Genomic DNA, 22,924 nt, shown 5'->3' with positions numbered 1-22,924 from the left:
ATTCGGCGACCCGGCCAGCTGGCGAGTCGCGAGCCAAAGGAAGGGGGAGGGAGGAGGGAGAATGGAAAAAAAAAAAAAAGGAAAAAGGAAAAAAAATATTAAAATTAATAAAATATTTTTGAAAAATAAAATATTATTTAAAAAAGTTTGCTGATGCCGGTCGGCCAATTTTAACCGAATGGACTAATCGGGAATAATTGTAAAAGATTTAGGATTCAATTGGTCAAAAAAATAAGTTTATGACCAAATTGGCATAATTGCAATAGATTTATGACTTTTTTGGTAATTTTCCCCTATCTTACTTTACCCGATTATACATTATTGCTTTTGGGGTTGCACAGGATGAGTGGGTATCAATACTTTTGGGTAGGGTAGTGCGGGAATCTGAGTGAGTGGGCATGCAACAACGAAGTTGGTATAATCGCCATTCCCATCTATGCCCCTGATAGCTTTGTGATGGGGCGATGGGTTCGTTCAAAATAAGCTGTGATTATGATTCAAATCGAACATTCTATTCTAGGCGTAAAACTTCTACAGTAATGCTCAGAAAGAGTCCTCGACGTGGATAGCTCCTTCCCACATTTCAATGATAAGAAAACTAATATCATCATGTGCGACGAGGGAGAGAGATAAAAAGACAGAAATTCACAACAAAAAAAAGGGGTGTATAATGGAGAAAATAAAATGAGCGGAGACAAGCATGAGAAACACGATTACTTATGACCTTTTATGCAAGGAAAATTGGTTCCAAATGTTTACAAAGACGTTTTCGAACTTTGCATCTTGTAATGATACTTATCCATATTTTACCTAGATGATGTGAATCACTAGTTATTAGACAAACCACAAGATGAAAAGAGTGCATTTTCTTTTTTGAAGCAAAATATGTAAATAGAATATATATACGTATGCAGGTAAACACAAAAAAAAGGACACAAACTGCATTTTTGTGCAGGCCTACCGCCGGCAATACCAAAGCTTTTCCAGCGACATCATGAATCTTGGTCCAATCTATTTCAACAGTTGCATTTATTTCTGACCACACGCTTTGCTCGCCTCTGAACACCTAACATTCTTTCGCCCCTTTTTGGGCTAGAACTAAAACACCTAATAGTCAAACTCGCCATGCTTCCCTAAAACATCGAATGTTCATTTCACGAGTTTCCACGACCGAGCCATCTCTAATCCTATGTTATATCTCGCATGATCAGCAATACCAGTTTTATAAACCCAACTCGTGAAGAGCATATAAAGCAACAAAAAACCTAGGATTTCTGCATATCTCTCAAGAAAACCTCCCTCCATTAACGTGCGAGCGACCAGAGAAACGAAGTCCATAATGAACCCAAGAAACAACCACCGTCTGATCCTCTTTCCTCATCCATTCCAAGGCCACATGAATTCAATGCTCCAACTGGGTCGGATCCTTTACGCCCGAGGCTTCTCCATCACCATCGTCCACACCAACTTCAACGCCCCAGATCCGTCCTCCCACCCCAACTTTGCCTTCCAATCCATCACGGACGGCATCGACCAATCAGAGGCTTCCACGCTGGACACCCGGGGCCTCCTCGCACTCCTCGACGTCCGGTGCGCAGTCCCCTTCGAGGAATGCCTGCGGGAAATGGTGTCATCGCAGGGTGGCGATGCGGCGCCCATCGCTTGCTTGATATCAGATTCTATGTTCAGCTTTACGTGCAGTGTAGCCCAGAGGCTGAAGGTCCATGCATTGGTGCTGCGGACCGCCGGCGCAGCTTTTCTTTATATTGCTACCATATTTCCCGTTCTCAAGGAGAAAGGATACGTTCCGGTACTTGGTAAGCTTTTCTAGTGTTTCATGGTGTGAGTCTGTTCATCTCGTTTCTCGATTAAAAAATTCTGATTTTATGTGGGTTCTGTGATAATTTAACGGAAAAGTCTAGTTTTGCCTTCATTGCCCAAGTTTTACGAAGGGCTTCTGCCAATGCATATGGGTGATCAAATTCAATTTTGTTTAACCATATTATCATAAATCTTATTCTCCATTCGTTTCATAGAAAATATCTTATAGAAAAACTGTTTCCAAATTTCTCGGCATTCGTTTCACAGAAATTGAACTAGTTAAAAGAAAATATTTTCCGCCATCCGAAAAATGGGAAAATGTTTTCCACTTTTTATAACTTCTTCCACTTCACTTTCTTTTACCAAATACTTTTTTTTATGTTTTCTTTTTTAAAAATCGAATTTTTCTTTATTTCTTTTCCTTTTTCTTTCTTCTTCTTCTTCTTCCTTAGGCTTGGCCGGTCATTGGCTACGGTGACTGCCAACGACCAGCCACTAGTGAGCTCTAACCTCATCCTAGGCCGGCGACGTTGAGCCTTGTCTGATTTGGCAAAGTCAAGCTTGCTTAAGGCCGCCGAGCTCAGGCCTCGCCACATCGGGCGAGCTAGGCAGGCTCGAGCCTCGCCCAAGGTCACCAAAGGCCGACAAGGGTCTTTGGCAAACTCGAGCGAGGCTCGAGCCCCATCTAGCTTGCCGGATCTGGCGAGGCTCGAGCTTGCTGGCCTCGGCATTGCTAGATCAAGCAAGGTTTGACCTTGTCGAATCTTATGAGCTCAAGCCTCACCGGCCTAGGGGGAGTTTGGAGCTAGCAATGGCAGGTTGTTAGCCGCCCATTGCCATAGCCAATGATTAGCCAAGGCCAAAGAAGAAGAAGAAAAGAAAAGAAAAGAAGGCCCGGGAAGAAGGGAAGAAAGAAAGAAAAAATTTAAAAAAAATTGATTTTAAAAAATAAAATAATAAAAAAATTATTGAAAATGAGTGCATGTAGGAAAAGATTTTCCTTACTGAACGGAGGAAAATATTTTCTAGTTCATTTTCAAAATTTAGCCAAGCACCCTGAAAATATGGTTATTTTCCTGAAAAATGGCTTCTTGGAAAATGATTTCTAGAAACGTTAAAATTTTCACGAAATGAATGGAGCCTTAGAGTATTAAGATTGACTTAGGGAAAATTGTTCAAACTGTCCTAAATTTATTGCGCTTTTACCAATTTAGACTTAAAACTTTTAATTTTGCCAATTGAGTACTAAACTTTTTATTTTTGTCAACCGAGTCCATATGGTTAATTTTTCCCAAAAATTACTAACGTAGATTTGGCAATACCACATAGGATGGTGAGCGCCGATATGAACAATTTTCAATAATATTTTCATATAATATTTTGAGTTCTTTAAATTCTTTTTATGATTTTTTTCCTTTTCTTCTCCCTTTTGCTTGTGACTCGGATTGCCTTGCCTAGTCGGTCCTTGTTGATGGCTATGGAGGGTAGCCAACCCAGCCATGGCTAGCGGCCAACCACCGGCAAGAGGAAAAGGTAGAAGAAAGGAAAACAAAAAGAAAGAAAAAATAAAAAATAAAAATTAATAAAGAAATTTAAGAAATGCTAAAATATTATTAATAATTATCCATGTCAGTATTGGTAGTGCCACTTGGCACTACCGGTACTTAGCTTAGCTATTTCCAACCAAAATTGACAAAGGGACTCAATTGGCAAAGAGTGAAAAGATTTAAAATTTAATTGACAAAATTGAAAAATTTAAGACTTAATTGACATAAATATAATAGGTTTAGCATTTTTTGGACAATATTCCTGATCAACTTACATAACCCAATTTATCAAACCATGTAATAAAATTTACTGATTAACTAATTATCTTACTATTTGACAAAAAAAAAATAATTATCTTACTAAATCATTATCGCATTGTTGATTGCTTAACCATATGTTCTTTCAGCACAAGTTGGTGATCATGAATCATAAGAAAACTAGCAATGTTCCCCAGCGCGTTGCTATATCAAGTTTCAGAATAATTACTAAATTACTCATTAAGACTTCAGGGTCCTCATATTGCATTTGGTTGGGCTCTTAAGGAAGACCTTTGGGAAAATGCAAAGATGGCTGGTTAAATGGTATTCTTCGAAATACAAATTTTGTTTGGTCAAGTGTAATTTAAAAGTACACTACGAAATAATTTTGGTTCAAATGGTATTTGAGAAAAAAATCACACAAACAACATAAAATTGAACACGACATTTCATCGATCTTGGCAAAGAGTTTAGGCCATCGGCGAGCCAGGATTAGCACCAGCTGTTATTGCCTTTGGTGACCCTTGGCAAGGGTTCGTCAGCGGTTAGTTATGGCATCACCGGTAACATCAAGCAATGGAAAAGAGTGAGGACATCTTCGAATTTTGAAAGAAAATTTTGGCCAAAATTGGAAGAAAAAAGTGCATCAGCATTCCAAAATACCAAAGCTCAAAGCTCCTACAGATTTTCCTAGGGTTAAGGGACTCAGAGGGCTTTGGAGATGCAATTGCGTCTCCCCAAAGCTCTCTAAAAATATTGCCATATAGTACCTGCATTTGCCCAAGGGCCTTTAAACCCCAATGAAGACCTATGGCAACTGACCCCTATCATCCGGCGCTCCAGCAATGTACACGATTGGAAGGATCTGTCTGGTGCTTTATTTCTTATGCCGAATGTAACAATTTAATAAAGCTTTTCACAGGAAAATTTACTGGTTTTATTGGAAAATAATTATAGGTGTAGATCATACAAATCCGTGCGATGCATGTGTATGGCAGTAGTTTTCTGGATGAAATCATATAGGCATGTCTGGATGTCAAGATCCATGTATTGCTTGCTCCTTTAGATATTTTCCTTGCCAAGGGAATGCCTTTTTCTCATAAAGTAAAGTTTCTCGTACGGAGTGTATCAGGTTCCCGATCCGAAGAGGCAGTGAAGGAGTTTCCGCCCTTACTAGTTAAAGACATCCCGGCAGTCGATCCACAGAAACCGGAGGTAATGTTCCGAATTTTGGATAACCTGATCGCAGTAATCAAGGACTCTTCTGGCGTCATCATCAACACATTCGAAGAGCTTGAGCACTCTGATCTCGCGTCTCTCCGGGAAGTTTTGTCAGTTCCTTTTTTTCCGATCGGTCCATCTCACAGATTCTGCGTGATATCTCCTTCGAGCAGCTCACAAGCAGAGGACACGGACTGCATCTCCTGGCTAGACAAACAGCCGCCCAAGTCTGTGATCTACGTGAGCTTTGGGAGCCTCGCGGCCATGAGCGAGGCAGAAATGTTGGAGATTGCGTTAGGCCTAGCTGACTCAGAGAAGCCCTTTTTATGGGTGGTCCGGCCCAGGTCAGTCCACGATCCGGAGTGGCTAGAGAAGTCACCGAGCCACTTTCTCAAGGCATTGGAAGGAGAGGGAAGATAGTGAAATGGGCACCCCAGAAGGAAGTGTTGGCTCATCCTGCTGTCGGAGCATTTTGGACCCACAGCGGTTGGAACTCAACTTTGGAAAGCATAAGTGAAGGAGTGCCAATGTTGTGCATGCCTCGTTTTGCTGATCAAGGAGTGAATGCAAGGTATGTGAGCGATGTTTGGAGAATTGGAGTGCACTTGAATGGCGGGCTTGAGAGAGAACATTGCAAGGTCCATCAAGAGGCTGCTGGCGGAGAGAGAAGGAGCAGAAATAAGAGAGAGGGCATTGGTTTTGAAGGAGAAGGCCAGTATCTCCGTGCGACAAGGCGGCCCTTCATACCAAGCATTGGATGCTTTGATCAGTCACATATTGTCTTTTAAATGATCATGTTGTCGGAGCTCAATCGTGGTCGGTTTCAATGTACGGATGAATAATAAATGTGTATCTTTGCAGATCAACTCTTAAATTCATTTATGTCACTCTAATTAAATAAATTAACATGCTACTTTTCTCAACTATACATGTTTAACGAGACACATTTAAATAACCTCTAAACATTATACTAGATATTATTTCTTAAATGTGTTATATTTCGTTAATTTGGTTAGTAAAGGTGTTGTTTTGGGGCTTAAACAATATCATCTTTGATGTCATATTACATTATAAATGCAGCACCTTTTATTATGAAGTGCGGTGAATTGCTAAACCTTTTCTAGGGAGTAATCGAGAATTTTCTTTGTTAAAAAGTGTAATGAATTCCATCTAGTGATCAAATTTGCGATTTTTGATAAAATATTGAGAAACCCAATGTATACTAGACTCGATACGAACTGCTAGGATTGATACAAGTTGCATGAGAACCGTGTTAGATGCTCCAAATTAAATTCAATATATATATGCTCCGCTCATATAAAAATTTATCTAGATCTCTCATATGTGGCTACTTATGGGACCACCACATGGGTAGGTTCCGGTGGAAGAAGTTAATCGCAACTTTTTATAAATAATAATAATAATAATAATAATAATAATAATAATAATAATAATAATAATAATAATAATAATAATAATAATAAACAGAGAGAGAGAGAGAGAGAGAGAGAGAGAGAGAGAGAGCGCTTGAGACTTATTGCATCATCCAATATTTAAAACTTAATAGCATGTCATACACTAATTCACTATTATTAGGAAGTTCTTCACAAACTATTTAGTCTATTTTATCAATCCATACTTAGCATTACTTGTGTCCCTTTGCATTTACCATGATCCACATTCCACAATGAATTTTGGATACTGTTAAAAATACAAATATAAGTATAATGAGTAATTTGTTTAAATGCACAATTATAAAATTGATTATGTCACTTTGTTAATTGTAGGGATAATATCCCCTAAAGGTTATAATTCCTTTGTCTTAATGATTGTGACGGGTCAGCCAACGACATGAGATTTTTGATCTGATGTTGCAGAGTGTTAGTAATATGAAACTCTCTTAGATCTTTCTTCTATCTTCATGTTCAACATTTAAATTGTTCTCCCATTTGGTGCCTCGTTGATCTCAGCCTTTGATCCATGTAAAAAAGGGTGAGGGATGAATTCGGAACTTATTACGCAATACATCAAGATTAAGGATGACTGAGGCACCAAATGGAAGAACAAATTATAGGGTTGACGATCTACATTCGACTTACTATAAATTTTTCTATAATCTACTTAATTTGATTCAACTAGTAATTATTGTTTACTATAATCTGTAAATTTTTTATATTTTTTGTCAAAAGAAATTTCCATTCATTACAAAAATGATACATGATTGGAAATTTCAAAAGTCACAATAACAAAACAAACTCATAGAGCTCCAAAGCAAACAAAAACTAGCAATCAAGATGTATCAATAGAGCATGGTTGGTAGAGTTAATTAGGGCTCGTCCTTCAAGAATATATCAATGATTATATCTAAGCGAAAGAATCAACGGCCGATCATGGAATCACATAACATCATCAATGAAAAGCACATGCCGAAATCTCTATTTATAAGTATGGTTTTACCTTTTAGCAGTGAAGGGCTAGGTTCGGTGTCCCCAACACTATCACCATATAAAAACAATATAAACATGTTTAAGAAGCTCAAATCTAACGCCAATGAGATCGAGCATTGTAGCTTATGTCAAGCACCAAAGTTTTGAATTAAAACATGTTGAATGAACACATATTTGATACCGAAATTGTTATGAACATCATTAAAAGTAGAGGTAGAATACTTATTCATTAAACTCTAAAATCTAAAATTAGATTGGAGGAGAAAAACTCCTATATATAAAATCAGGATAGTATAAAAAGAAGCCACCAAGAGGGGAGGGAGAGATGTAGGTAAAATCTCTTCCCTCCAAAAGTGGAACAGACAAAGAAAAGTTGAGAGAGGGTGAGAGGAGAAAATATCGGGTGATCCGGGACTCCGAATCAACGTGGTTCCGACCCACTCAAAATGCAACATGTGGAGCCAACGTGGTTCCAAGTCAACCCTCGAATTTTTGCACCAAAAAAAAAAAAAAATCTTTCTTTGTCAGCTAGGCTGCATACACTAGCCCTCTCTCCACTCTCTCCCTCTCTCGTGCCACATGCCCTCTCCCCTGCTCGCTCTCCCCGACGCGCCCGCAGCGCCCTTATTGAATGCTTTGGATCTCAGGAGTGAATAAAAAAGGATGCCATCATTGGTGTGACATCCAAGACGGTTTTACCAAAATCGAGCCATCTTGGACCTTGAATAGAAAGTATAATCAAATTGCATTCTCCCAAGTCTCAACCTCGTCCCCAAGCTAGTACATGCTCCCGAAGAACTTCGAGAACCCGTAGCTCTTGTCGAGGGCGATCGCATGCCCCTCGGCCTCGGCCTCTGCCTCTGCCTCACTCCCTTTCAGGATCCCTGCCCCGTTCGGCTTTACCATCCCGCGTCACTGCACGAGGGGCAGTCTTAATGTGCTTCGTCGGTGATGACAGGGGACGGTCGCTTCACGAACGCCAAGTAACGCTGCTGCACGAGTGGCAAAATCTGGCAAAGATTCAAAATTCGGAAGTGGGTTTGCGTTTCTTCTTCCTTCTTCAAAGAAGGAGAGAATATAAGAGGAAGAAATAAATGTTTGCAGAGCAGAAGGAAGAGAGCACAGAGAGGGCGCAGGGCTAGCGTCAGGTTATTAAGATAAGGAAAATCATTTTTTTGTGCGAAAGTTCGTTCGCTGCACCTTCACATGTCGCTTTTTGAGTGGCTTGGAACCACACTGCCGTGCAGTCCTTGGACCACCCAATATTTTCTTGAAGATGAGAGGCAGGAAGAGACAACTCAAAATTGCATAATCCACAACAATGATGACCTTTTTTTAATTATATATATTTATATATACATTCTTTGAAATCCATTTATTTGATTTGTTTGATAATTAACTCCATCGATTGAGCTCAACCTTTCTATCATCCTTTGAGGGACCGAATCTAAATTAATTACGTATAAACTAAATAATGTTACTGCACCCATGCGGTCTTCTCCTTGGTGTGTGTAGAGATTCAGTTGGACTGCTTTTTGCTGTTCCTTGTGCTTTGTTGTTGCGTAGTCTAGCTTTGCTATTTGTATTGCCCTTCTTCTCCTTGGCTCTCTTCCACTCTTCCTGTATTTGCAGCTAGAGTGTAAGTTTTTGGCGCCGTTTTGTGTACATTTATCTGGAGCTCAATATAATTTCTTACCTTTACCAAAAAAAAAAAAAATGTTACTGCACCCATGCCTTCTCTATTAAATGTCAGAATGAATATGGTGATCGTATCGGATGTATTTAGTGTTTCATAAATTTCTGGTATGCAATGTGGTAGCAAGAGATAAAAAAAAAAAAAAGAGCATAAATATGAAAGGAAGCAAAATAAAACAAGCAAAAATGAAATAACCCGAGCCCTCTCGGACAACATTAAACACGGCTTTGGTATTATGTCCTGCGATAAGAACCTGTGAATGGTAACGGAAACTTCTAAAGAAATTCCAAATAAGTTTGGTATAATGCGCCAATGATCAAATTTAAATAACGCATACAAATATGAAATGACATGCAGAAAATACTACCAAATTGAGGTACTTTCCTGCAATGCGCATCTATGCAGAGAAATGAAACATAGCCTAGGATATTCAGGAAAATTACCCAATCAATCTTAAATATATCGTATAAATATCAATTCAGTTTTAAAGTTTATAATTTTATCAATCTAGTTTTAAATCTTTGCGCAAAATTTTAATGTAGTCATTCTAGTTAATTTTTGCCAAAAATTGCTTGTAGCAACTAGTCTATCGTTAGTCACCCTACTGATACATTGCCACATCAAAGTAACATAAGTCGATTTGGAAGTTGTGAGAATATGGTGCTTTAAAATCACCTCTTTTTCTCACTTTTCACTCACTTCCGCACCACCTCTCCGTGTTCTCTCTTTCCCTTTGTATGTCCCAAAAACAAAAACAAAAAAAAAAGGCAAACCCTAGATGTCTCCCTAATCAGCTTCTAGACTGTTCCTTTTGATAAAGAATTTACTAAAAGGGAGAACTGTTCAAGTACATCAAGAATATACAGGAAAAGAAAGGGAGAAACTACAAAGACGCGGCTAATTCACAAAAAATAAAAAATTGTAGCATAAGGCCGACAAACGCTTGAAGTCCGCAAGAACAGAGTCAGAAGAAGATTCCAATCCTTCTAATAAATTGTAACTTAGTGGCCAGGTGAATCCTTAGGAAGTGGGCATAAATCAAGACTCTTTTTAAAGAAGAGAGTGTGGTCGGGCCAAGATTGGGCCGGCCATGGCCTAGTCAGTGACCGGGTGGCACAAGTCCTCTGTAAGTGCCTTGGTCCGGGCTTGTCCAAGGGCATTGTCCATAGCCGCTTATATCCAGCATGCATCCACAAAACGTAGGGGTATTTTAGACTTTTTAGTTTACTTTTCTTACTTTTCACAATTTTTAGATGCTGCCATCCCATGCACCTGCTCATGCTACAAAAGTTAATGTCGGCGTTAATATCTGCGAAACTCTCTAGAGGGTTCAACCATTCAGAATCGCCGATCCCTATAGTCCCTTGATGTACATTGCTTGTACCGAAAATCAATGCAACCAAGTAAAATATTTTTTCATTACCCGTTTCCATTCTTGTTCTTTCACATACAACCCTGAGAATTGTGCACGTGTCTTAGCATTAGGGCATTAGACGCTTGAGAAGGTTGATCTACTACTCGCGATCGGGATAGTACACACCACCTGGACTTCAAGCTGAGTTAATAGATTCGATCATGACATTTGATATTAGAGCTCGAGTTATTGTGAAAGACTTAGAAGTCATGGTGGACAGTCAAATCACTGAAGCTTGGAAACGAGTTGAGAAGTCGGGGACTGAGGTGAATGATCTAGATAGCCTGGGGGCATCTTTCAGGGTACTCGAAGAGCGGATTGGTTTAATTGAGAGATCGAATCATGTTGGGAGAGATCCAATTTGTATTCTCAAGCATGACGTCCGAGGTATTATACACATACGGTGAGAGGAGATGGCGCAATTGACTACGTGAGTGGTCGTGGTAATGGATTACGCACACAATTTTGAGATAGGTCGCAAGAAGGTGTCAAAACCACAGGCTTATTTTGGAGAGCAGCATCCCGAGAACTTTCAAAGCAAATAGCTGGGTAAATCTTGCGTGAGCATGCCACATGTATCAATCTCGCACGAGCTTCACCCACTTTTTTATATACATGATTATATAGTATTTGGATGAATTAGATTAGTTAATGGATCATGTCGTATCTGACACATGTCCCATATGATCGAATTTTGGATACAATGCCCCTTGCCTTTCTCTTCAGCTGGTTGATTTAAATTGGTTCTAATTATACAACCGTCAATTACCAGGTGACAGCTCTTTCGAGAGATGTATTATGTGAACTTGCATTTTATAAGTTGATAAACTAGAATCGCGTAGCAACAGCCAATCAACAGGATAGTATGTATAGGTTTCTATAATAAAGGAAAGTTTAGGCTCCATTCATCTCGTAGAAAACATTTTTCTCATTTTCCGTGACTCGGTTCGCTTAGGAAAATGAGTCAATGGAAAATTTATACTTAAATTCAAGAAAATAATATTTTTCTTTTTAAAAAACTGAAACATTTTCCAAAATATGACTAAATATTAGCATTTAAATCGAAAACTTTACACTTGAGCACAAAAACCCTATCACTTGTTCTCGGGTCTTAGTGCTCAAGACCAAGCCTTTGGCGGCCAGGCCCAGGCCCTCGACACCCACGCTTGGGTGCATCGAGGTTGGGCTCGAATCCCTGGTGCCTGTACTCGATTCCTCGACACCCAAGCCAGGGTCCATAAAGGCCATGCTTAGGTCCTCAATACTCAAGCTTTCGGTCCACAAAGGCCATGTGTAAGTTTTCGATGCTCGAGCTTGAGTCTTTAATTAATGAAATGTTCGTTCTTATACAAATATTTAAAAATTTTGAATTTTTGAATTATTTTTATTTTTTATTCCTTTCCTTTTCTTTTTTTCTTCCTTGGGTAATTTTTTCCTATCAAATGGTGGAAAATATTTCTAGTTCATTTCGGGTTTTAGTTGAATACAAGAAAATATTGTTATATTCTTTTTCAAAAAGTCACATATTTCGACAAATGAATGAAGGCTAAGTCAAGAACAAAACTCAAAAGTTTAATATGGTGGAAGGGTTTACTAGAAAGTTCTCTATATAAATTGGCAAATTCAATTAATCAAGACCACCTTTGTCATAAGCTCACTTCAATCTCAGCAACAATCACCAGAAATCGAAGAATACTCCTCAGTACCATAAAAGTTCATGGCTATCATCAAAAGCTTTCCTCGTCGAAAAGGAAAGGAAGGTAGTTGCGCGGCGCGTATAGAGAGAACTTTCCTCCTAACAAAAATGCGTGCGACCTGGCATTCCTAGTAAGCCACAAGTGAGATAAACAAAGCATACCAAGATACGATTATATAGAAGTTTCAACAATCAAAAGATTCTCCTATCCCTTGCCTCTTCATATCCGAGCAAGAACGACCCATCACAAATAAGCCTCATGAGTATGAACTAGATAACCATGAAATGGTCATTATTAGGCTTAAGCTTCGAGTTTCATTTGACTTCTAGTTGCTCAAGCGATCAGATTTCAGCAGTTTATGTCATCAGGCAAGCTAGTATCATACAAAGAGTCGATTCAAGTATGTCTTCACATGCTTGTACAGATTCATGTGCATTTCCTTTCCAAGCAAAACATTATCATTCATTCTCCAGCACATTTGCTTTTGGATATGGTTTACTCATGGGCACAAGAACCAAAAAGGGACGAAAATGCGAGAAGTGTCGGAAAAAGTCCAATAGTTTCATGTACAAAATTATTGGGAGTGCGCAGCAGAAGCTCGATACCTATACCTAAGGAGATCACCAAGAGAAACTCCAAATCTAAACACATCAATACATCTAGTTGAACCCATGAATCAATGATTTATTGGCCAAATATGATATATATTAACTGCTCCACTGTCACGCCCCGAACCCCGAGACACGTGAACAACCCGCTATGGTCATGCAAATGCGACATTCCCAGGTAGTGTCGCCGACCCCAATTTACTTTTTAATGCGCAAGCGGAACGTACTAAGAAACCCCCTTACAAAAGCATACGGGATAGAACAGCAGGAACATCAACTCAAAATCAAACAACATACTTTCATATATCATCAACAATCCAGGGCTTACATACATCAACCGAATCCAGGGCCTATACACCAAAAATGGGTCAGAGTCTATGTGCATCAAAAGAGGGTTAGCCTACACAACAAGGATCAGCCCACCAAAAAGAAGAACGGTCCTCAGACTACTAATTGGACTCGTTCGACGATCCCACATCCTCCACGTCCGACGGCGCAGGTCCGGAGATGATGGGTTGTCCACCCTACCATCGGGAAGGTCAGCCACACCCTCTCCTAGAAGAGCATCCATCACAACCGGGGAATGTCAAAGCGTCAAGCGGACCAATCCTAAAACCATTGGCCCAAAAACGGAACCAAGCCCTATACCTATGGGGCACCCTAACATCTTCGGTCTCCGGATCCACACGGTAGACCCGATCAGCTCAGAGACCCAATGGCTCCCAGAATCAGGGGTGCTGCGCACCTGCTCGATGATTTGCACTGGGAGGCCATTCTTCTCTGGGGGTCCCGCCATCTACGGTCCTATAATATTTTTCCCCAAACCGGGATGAGACTTTGTCTCAACAAGTTCACCCCTCCTAAACCCCTATTAGAAAGTAAATACGCCCTCAAAGTAGCTTAGCCACAACATCCAGAAAACTTACCTCACCTTATCCTTCATCTACAGGTTAGTACAGTTTATATAATTCAACCACGTGCAATTTTAGTAACTCAACAACGAAGGCACAATCACATCATCACAACAACTCAACCACTTGGATCGTCTCAGCGATCAATCGGCTCGGCCGATTACATGTCACTCTAGCAATTCAATTATTACTACCCATCTCGACTTGGTAGGAAGATTTAATAACCAGTGGCAATCACGGCCCCACTCGGCACGACCTACAATCAGGTGGTAATTCACGGCCTCATCGGGCCCAACCTCTAATAGGTGGTATTTCGGGGCCAACCGCTCCTCAATTTCCATATTCAGGATTTTATAAAGAATCCTCATAAATCGAAATCACATTCAATTCGCCACAACCAATCATCAATTTCAAATTCTACAAGCACAGCAACGATCGGCACGAAATTCTGAGCAACTAGGTCAAAAATAAATTTTTCGAGTTTTTTTTTTTTTAAAGTATTTTAACGAATTTCGGAATAAGGTATATTATTAAATAATCCAACAATTTCGAAGCATTTATTTAAATCATAAATAAACTCCTTTAAGTCACATCAAGGCTTATTTTAAAATAAACTCTCTTAGCCCTTAATTAAACACACCTTAATTTAAACAAACCCTTTAATCTAATCCATAACTAATTAAACTAATATAACCTCCTAATCTCAATCAACTTAAGCTAAACCTACTTAAGGCATCATTAACTCGCTAATCGCGGATTAGTGAGGTAAACTCACCGGAATCGCTTTCCGACGAGTCTCCGGCGAAGAGCACGACGACGCCGACGACAAACCTACACGGATCAACACCAAATGAGGACTAATAGGGAGCCAAACCGAGCTTAAAAGGAGCTGGTTCTTGCTGGTTTTTCCAGCAACTAACCGAGCTTGAAAGGGTGGCGGAACGGCGGCTGAACGGGCGGAGAGACGGCGGGGAATGACCGGTGAGGGAAGCTAGGGCTCCGAACGGTAGCTCACGGCGGCGGACGGCGGCGACGGGGCTTCGGCGACGACGAACGGCACGCGGCTTGGAGCTGCGACGGTCGAGGCTTCACGGCGGAGACGGAGGCAAGGCGGCTCGGCGCACGGAACGGCGAACAGTTGCGCACGGACGAGTGGCGACGGCGGACTCCGGTGGCGAGCGACGAACGGCGACGAACGGGCGACAGGGGCGGACGGAGCTCGGCGGTTTCACTGGTCTTCTTCCTCCTCTCTCCCTCTCTCTCCTCCAAATTCAAAAGGAAGAAGATGATGGGGACAAGAGGGAAGTGACATCCCCACTTTTGGTGAGCCAATTGGCTTGTGACACTTGTCAAGCTCTCCTTGAATTTGCCTCCACCATGACATCACCCGCTGATGTCATTCTCCACTAACTCAAACCCTCCATAACATTTTCCAATAGGTTCACTTTCATTTCCGCCGGGGTCCAAGTTCTTGTACATCCAATTACTTCAATTTCCATCAATTCTCTTCTAATTGAGTCCAAATTAAAGTCCATAAATTAATCCAAGGTTCTAATAGGGTATGTGACATGACCGGCTTCCAACTTCTAAGTTCAATCCCATTTTTACGGTTGAATTCAATCCGGTGCGATTTCAGCTCGCCTAATCCATTGAGTAGCTTTTGGGGAAATTTTCTTGCATCCAACCCGAGGGGGTGATCGGTCCCCAAGTCTGACGCGGTAAAATTCCTTAATTACTTCACTCAATAAACTAGTTCCCTCGTGAGTGGCCAACTCTAAGAGACGAACTACATGCACGGATGAATTGCCCGACTCAATTGACTGAAAATAAAATTGAGAAAAATCGGGATGTCACATCCACACTGCCACATCAATTTTCTAATGTCGAACTTTTTAACACAATTCAAATGTGCATCTCGACAATCTTCCCCTTTCTCACAGACCAAACCATGAAGGCTAACAATGTGAGACTTCCTAACACAATTCATCCATGCATCTTAACAATCTTTCCTTTTCTCCCGTGACCAAACCATGAAGGCTACCATTGGGAGCACATTGGTCAACATATTTCTTACTGGAAGGTATTAAAGAGCCCAAGTTCAAATCCGTTAACATATTGAGGTGGATCCACATTTACTAAGTTTAAATGAGTTATGGACCAATTAAAATATATTAAGTATTTTACACTGCACCAATTTTTTAATGTGAAATTTTTCTAACATTTTAACAAAAACCGTGATGGAGGTATCTGAGATCCTCTACTGTCATATATGTCTTATTAGAATGTTCCAAACCTCCTCAAAATGTAGGTCGAGGAAAAAAAACAGAAAAAAGAAGAAACCTTCAACAATTTAAAATTCATTTTTGCTTAAGAAGATTAATAAAGTCCTGTTTTGTACGCGGATCGGGTAAAGTCCAGTTCATCGTGGGACCCACCTTCCCGGCAGGCATCGTTGGCAATTTAGAAGTTCATTTGTAAAGCAAGGGAACCCTGCAAGGCCGCAAGGCTGGTTCTCGGTTCTTCATTTTAATTACCGGGAATTCTTGGATCCTTTACTACATGTTTGTGATGTTCTTGGACCGCAATTTTCAAATCTCATACTTAAGCTCGGTGAATTTTGATGGCATTCTGACTGTGAGGTGATTCTCATACGCCCTCCTAAACAACTAAAATCCATTTGTTTATCTTAAAAGAAACATGATCAATTGTTCTATTCATCGTCGTTTCTTTTATAGAGAGGTACAAAGCTTCGAATTGTGAATTTTGTCCATGGCGCTAACAGACTTGGCAATCAAAACTTCCCACCACCAAAGGGAAAAAACAAATAGGACAGTAAGCAGCTACTTTTCTCATCGAGCAAGCAAACCTTCATCTCGGGGAAATTACTGTGGTTGCATTGGGCCAGCTCCTAGATATTGCACTGGTCAGAATCTTGATCTTTTGTCATGCTTGTTTCACTTGGTAGCATACACAAATCATGCTTGTTTAACAGGGCTTATTCATAAGTTGTCAAATGGATATGTAATCCAGGCTCTTCACCAAGATCCAACCTTTTCCAGAACGATTGGGAAGACCGTGCTTCTTGGTGGAGCTTTTTCTATTAATGGCAACGTGAATCCAGCAGCTGAAACCAATATGAGTTGTCAAATTTCTTCTTTTTCTTCCAAGACAATATTTAAAACCTGCAATGTAAAACTTGAACAGCTGCTATAAGTTCGCTTAAAGGCTCTCTTTCTCTAACTAACCGTGGCTTGGAATAAATGTAACCCATCAGGTTGTTTTGACAGGTAAAGTCAGCTAGTGTTAAAATTTGCTAATAGTGCGCGAGTTTCGATGGACTTAGATAGAGATTTAGCATAGAGCATGCAGAGATAATGCTAGTGATTTTCTAGTGATTCTTTTTCTTTTTTTTTTTGGTAAATTTTTCTAGTGATTCTTTAATCATTCTAGTTATAAGTAAAGCATCCTATCTGCTGCTTTTGGAGAAACATACGGTGTTAGTTTTTCTTCTGATGATTTAACTGAAGGGTAAATTTACTTAAGGGTCAGAACTGTTTCCAGCATAGTTTCACAAGTCCACTTTCGTTGCTTACTCTGTGGATCTTTCTGTTTTTTGGCCAAAGAATGCTTTTCATTGATTGAGTGCGACAAATTGCAAGTATTCGGCTTCTTACCGTTTGAAGTATTTTCTGCCTAAACAGTAGTGACACCAAAAGTCAGGCCAGTCAACAACCATAAACTTAATCCATTTAATAAAAGATTTGAATTGTATAACAATCCTGGTATTGTCAATTACATATTTAATTATGGATTGCCAGGCTTTTTAATCTGAACTGTTTTGAGACACTACAGATGCAGATAGAGATAAGTTGGTTCAATCAAACGGAAGATTTGCTCAATACCTCTCCAGAATCTTGGAAGTGTACTTTTCCTATCATCGTGAAGCATACTTCACCAGAGGTATGCTTACTGAAACATCATGATTCAGGACATGGTTTTTATTATCTTCCCATCATTTATTTTTAACACTTATATGTCATCTTGGTGCAGGAGTTTACCTCCACGATCCAACAACAATACTTGTAGCTATTAACCCTTCACTTGTAACTTTCACTGAAGGTGTGGTTAGAGTGCAAACGACCGGTATCACAAGAGGGCTCACTATACTATATAATGGACAGAAAAGGTAGGTAGAATGCCGCAGCTCAATTATCAGGGGCCCTTATTCAACATAACTTTTTCTGAGTGCCGATCACTGATGGTGGGCATCATGTCATGAAGCAAGGCTGTCTGATATTAGTTAAACCCAATAAAAAGTCCAGGATCTAATTAATATATTGTGAAGGGCACAGTGCTGGATTTGAAATCTGCTTAAAATCTGGAAAAATAAAGAGTTATTTCCTTGAAGTTTCGATTTTGAGAAGATGCAACAAACGGATTTGCACCTCAAGTGCCCTTAAAAGGGACAAAGAATTTTTCCCCCCTGTATTGTTGCCGAATAACAAAGAATAGAAGTATAGAGGAGAGGTAGCGTTTCTAATCCAAACTATAGGAGGTTGGATTACCCTTCTCATATGCTGTGCTTGTAAAGAAGTTCCTCCACTTGAGTATGCTCGTTGTAACCACTCAGCTATATCAACTTTGTTGAATAGGTTCAGTGAACACACGGAATGGTCTGACAAACCGACGGTGAAGGTGGCGGTGCCTGTTGACGCTCCCTCTGTCGTGAAATTGGTCCTGGATCGACTCATGGAGTCCTGACTTCAGAAGGCACCAGGTAATTGATTGAATGAATCGGGTGAAGCTCGTTGTAAACCAATAACAGCTTTGTTCGAAGGTCACAGTGCTAGATGATTTGCTCAGAAGAGCGGAATGAAAATGCCAGTTGCCAATGGCGGATTCAGAAATTCCTTAGGTCTGTGCTCCTTGCCACCGACTGGAACGTCTGATTTGGTTTTCTTGTATAATGTTGAAGTGACCGTTTGCTTCTTGCAATAATGTTGTCCCATTTCTGCGTCAGATTGACCATCATAATTTGGCATGTCGCCTGAAATGAATCCTTCTCCTTATCGTCTTCTTAAATGCTTGGCAAATTTCTCTTGGACCGTCTTGACTCTTGGGTATAGGCCTGTGTGGGAAGCTACCTGGAGCTTATCTAACTTGACGAAATAGCAAAGATGTAATTTGGAAGATCGAACCCTTTTCTCCTTAACTTTGCCAATCGGCCTCTTCACTAAAACGTGCGTGTGGCGACGGTGGGTTACTATTTTCTTTTTTGGCTTTTCCATATTTCTTCTCCTCTCTCTCTGTGATTTGAGTTCACCTAAGCCCTGTGATATCCTTGAGAGGCTGAGAACAATTCATATTTCTCGGGGAGAGAGGAGAATAATAAGCTACACTTGATACATATTTTACATTTTTCAATAATTGTTTTGTAATAACTCCAGTGAAATGAATTTATGTTAAGTGAAATTTTATTCATTCAATGTAGTAAGTTCTATGCAAATTATAATTAACCTACATATAAATTAGATTTGGTATTATTGTTTTTACTTTTGTATTCCTATAATTAAAATCAAATAGATGTCCCTGAGTTTATTATTCTGATTTTTTATGCAATATGAGATAACAGTTCGAGGATGACAAATAAGATAAAGCTTGTTGTTGCATTTGTACCATGAACAATGACATGTGTGAAGTCAAACGCAACAAAAATAGTCTCTCAATTTCGACTTTAACTACCTAAGTTTTGCGACTTTAAATACATGAAGTTTTGTTGAATTGATCCTTTCCGATGGTTTAGGCTTTACCATGGTGAATTGAGCGACTTTCTTTAGGTTCATAGGAATATAAAAAGCTGGTTGTCTTAATAGAAATCAATGAATTGAGTTTGTATCTGTTTTCCATCTTGTTCTGACCCGACGCCGCTTCTTTGCTTGTGCTTTAATATCTCGAAGCAATCTCCATCCAACGTTCAACGCCCACTGCATTCTCACAGGCCATCCATTATTTTATTCGCACAGGGATTACATGTCAACAAAAATCACAGATATAGAATCGCACGTAGTCCTAAATCTTGTATTAATTATTCCATAACAATCGAAATATAGCTTCCATCACAAAAAACAACAGAAATCTACGTTATTTTGCGCATTATCAGGCGAGAAACGGGGATTGATTGGATCGATGGCATTGCGACGAATCATAAAATTGCTATAGAAGGTTTGCCGTTCATATGATTATCCACTCCTTGGCATCTCATGATAACTTCAACAAAAATCGTATTCAAGTTATATGAATAACGTGGACAACATGATATCCTGCTCTCTATGATATATGCTCCAGTCAGGTTTGTAGTAACAACCGAAACGAACCATCAACAGCCAAACAACCAAAACGAACGATCACGGTATAATACTATCATCGTAATTAAGCTTGGTGATATACACTAAAAGATTGTCGCGATCGATCCCTTCCAATCCACTCTTAAGAAATAGATCACCTCTAGTCTCAAACATTTCCCTCACCTTTTTGTGATTATCAAATTCTCGGATTTACGATTTACCTCCTCAAAAATAAAGATCCATAGATCCTTAATTAAGGGATTTTGGGACACGTTCTTTGTATTTGCAATATTTGGTATCTTCCCATCAAGATCACAGTCCCTGCAAACCTCACCAACTAGATGAATTAAATCGGTGATCTTAGAAAAAGTGGTGATGCTCCAGCATCGATTGCACTTATAAATCTTTCTCGAACTCCTTGAAAGATACATGGATAAAAGGTTGCAATCAAAAATCAATTCTAACCATCTTCAAAATATTAATGGTGTATCTAACATTTCGTAAGCAACACTAGCATTAGGCTTTACTTTACATGGGTTGAATCAAGATTTCCTTAGGTGATCCGTGGCAGATGCTAACTTTCAAAATAAAACAAGTGAATAAAAAATATTAATCATCCAACAATGTATACCTAAAGGATTTTGTTGATATTGAATATATTTTCAGTTGATCTATTTTCCTAGCGATATAAGCAATAAAGTTAGGAAAATCTTTTTTCAAATTTTCAAATTTACATGAAATAAATGGAGCAAATGTGCGTAATTTTTTTTAAAGTTTAAGTGCGTCTTTAGGTGTTTAGTCTCACACAAAAAAACATATAATCTCTTTTTTTTTGGCATTTGATCCTCCGATCAATATAAAAATAAGGAAATAAATTCCATTCTCAAAAAAAAAAAAAAAATCTTCTTTCACAACTTGTTTAAAATCTATATTGATTGGACTAATTTGCTCTTATAACTCATCCACAGAGTCCACGAGGATTCTTGATATGTATTTTGTATAAACATAGTAATATCCTCTGCCAAATTGGGTAGATAATCAAAGAGTCTAGGTTACCTTTTTTGCTGCTACAACTTGAAAAGTTGTAGGACGCCCATGCTAGATTGAACTAACTCCCGTGCATTGATACCTCTTTTCTTTTAGGAAAACATTTTCAGGTGATCTCGGTTCATTTTATTCCCTAAAATTTAATTTAAATGTCCATGTAGGAATGGCCATCTGTGGAGAATCATCAAAAGTAAATAATGCAAATGAATCAACATATCGTGCAATGTCTAAAATTATCAAAAATTGCATAAATATAAAAGAAAGCAAAATAAAACGATGTATAAAAAGGAAATGACCCGAGCAATTCTGGACAACATTAATCACCGCTTTGGCATTATGTCCTGGGATAAGAACTGGTGAATGGTAACAGGAACTTCTAAAGAAATTCCAAATGAGTTTGGTATAATGCGCCGATGCTCAACGCATGTAAATATGATATGACATGCAAAAAATACCTACCTAAATGAGGTATTTCCCTTCAATGCGAATCTAGGCATAGAAATAAAACATAGCCTAGAATATTCAATACGCAATGCACTCAGTCTAAAGCAAGAATAGTAATTTTACACCTTATGCGATTTGCTTTCCTATATGTTAAACATGAAAGGAAATGATGTTTATCGTAAATGATATGAATACGCAAGCTTAATCTAAATGCATCTAAATGCAACCCAAGTAGTATTTTTACCATTTACCAAAATAAAAGTAGTATTTTTACCATTTTTTTTTTTTACCGGAAATGCACCCTAAAATCCCTAACATGCAAAAAATGATTTTTTTTTTTTCCATTTCCTTTTTGATGGTGTGCAAACGTGATTTGTACATATACACACGCACGCGTGATCTCAATGAGCCTAAATATGCGTTAAATATGCATTATAGCACATACTTCTAAAGAACCCTGACTAACCTATCGGGGGCAATTTTATTATGCAAATATGATGAAAATGCTATTTTAATAAATATTTTACCTTGCCGATGGTGAATATTTTCATCTATGCAAATATGGAAGATCTCTTAAAGTGTTATTTTCTAGATATGAAAAATCCTAGATATGCATAAACATTCGAGTGTAAATTTTTAAATATATGTAAAGATGCAAATTCCTAGATATGCGAAGATGAGAATACTCCAAGATATGCAATTGCTAAATATGCAAACTCGAATTTCTAAAGATGCAAAAATGAGATGCAAGCTCCTAATTCAATTAATATACGAACTTACATGCATTAGACATTTAAGAACTATTATTTGACATGCAAACTAACATGTTATCATGCAATTTAATCAAACATGCTTAACCAAGAACTTTACAACAAATAACGTATGATATATTACTAAATGTAGTAAAAGCGATCTAATTTTGAAAACTGTATGATTAGAGCCTAGTGTCGTGGGCCGATCGATAACCTCTTGGACATGCTTTCTTTCGGGCCGTGACACTAGCATGCTAAGATAATAATGGCCATCGAGAAACTGAGAAGCAAATATTCACAATAAAAAATACTAAGGCTCTGTTTATTTTGTGAATAATGAATGACCTGAAATTTTTTTTCCTAAAAATGATCTTCTATATTGCTTATAACAATAAATGAAAGAAAAATATTTTCATTATTCACCAAAATGCTTAGTAGATAATGATAAAGGCCTCTTCAGTTCATTATTTTAACTAATTGAAGCGATTATTTTCAAGAAAATATTTTCAAAATCATTTATCTTTTGTGAAACAAGTAGAGCTTAAAAACAAGAAAATCAAATAAGGTCCGACCAAATAAGATGAGCCAAGCCCATACCATCATCAACCGTGGGGACCAAGCACCAGCCATGCATCAAGCACCATGGATGGGCCAAAGTCAGGGCCACGGGCCACGGGCCACGGCTTGAACGGTGCAGAAGTCACCAATCCAAATCGA

General features: G+C 38.9%; 1 protein-coding gene and 1 pseudogene across 1 annotated transcript; both read left to right on the top strand.

Moving 5' to 3' along the window:
- Window positions 1–1,005: 1,005 nt before the first annotated feature.
- Window positions 1,006–5,713, top strand: LOC120291272 (UDP-glycosyltransferase 76F1-like). The gene is made up of 2 exons (XM_039308431.1): window positions 1,006–1,817; window positions 4,759–5,713. Exons 1-2 carry the CDS (start codon window positions 1,340–1,342, stop codon window positions 5,265–5,267), a joined length of 987 nt encoding a protein of 328 aa, XP_039164365.1. The 5' UTR covers window positions 1,006–1,339; the 3' UTR covers window positions 5,268–5,713.
- A 10,144-nt stretch (window positions 5,714–15,857) lies between these two features.
- LOC104452542 lies at window positions 15,858–18,636 on the top strand (annotated as a pseudogene).
- The last annotated feature ends 4,288 nt before the right edge of the window (window positions 18,637–22,924 follow it).

The sequence above is a fragment of the Eucalyptus grandis genome, chromosome 1 (genome assembly GCF_016545825.1).
Source record: "Eucalyptus grandis isolate ANBG69807.140 chromosome 1, ASM1654582v1, whole genome shotgun sequence".
Lineage (NCBI taxonomy): Eukaryota > Viridiplantae > Streptophyta > Magnoliopsida > Myrtales > Myrtaceae > Eucalyptus > Eucalyptus grandis.
Note: the sequence above shows the minus strand (reverse complement) of the source record. Positions and strands in the feature narration are given on the sequence as shown.

Bases quoted from the DNA above. Each gene is read 5' to 3' on its own strand.
- LOC120291272 (XM_039308431.1), top strand. From the start codon at position 1,340: ATGAACCCAAGAAACAACCACCGTCTGATCCTCTTTCCTCATCCATTC. The intron at 1,818-4,758 runs GTAAGCTTTTCT...GGAGTGTATCAG, and splicing joins AGGATACGTTCCGGTACTTG to GTTCCCGATCCGAAGAGGCA.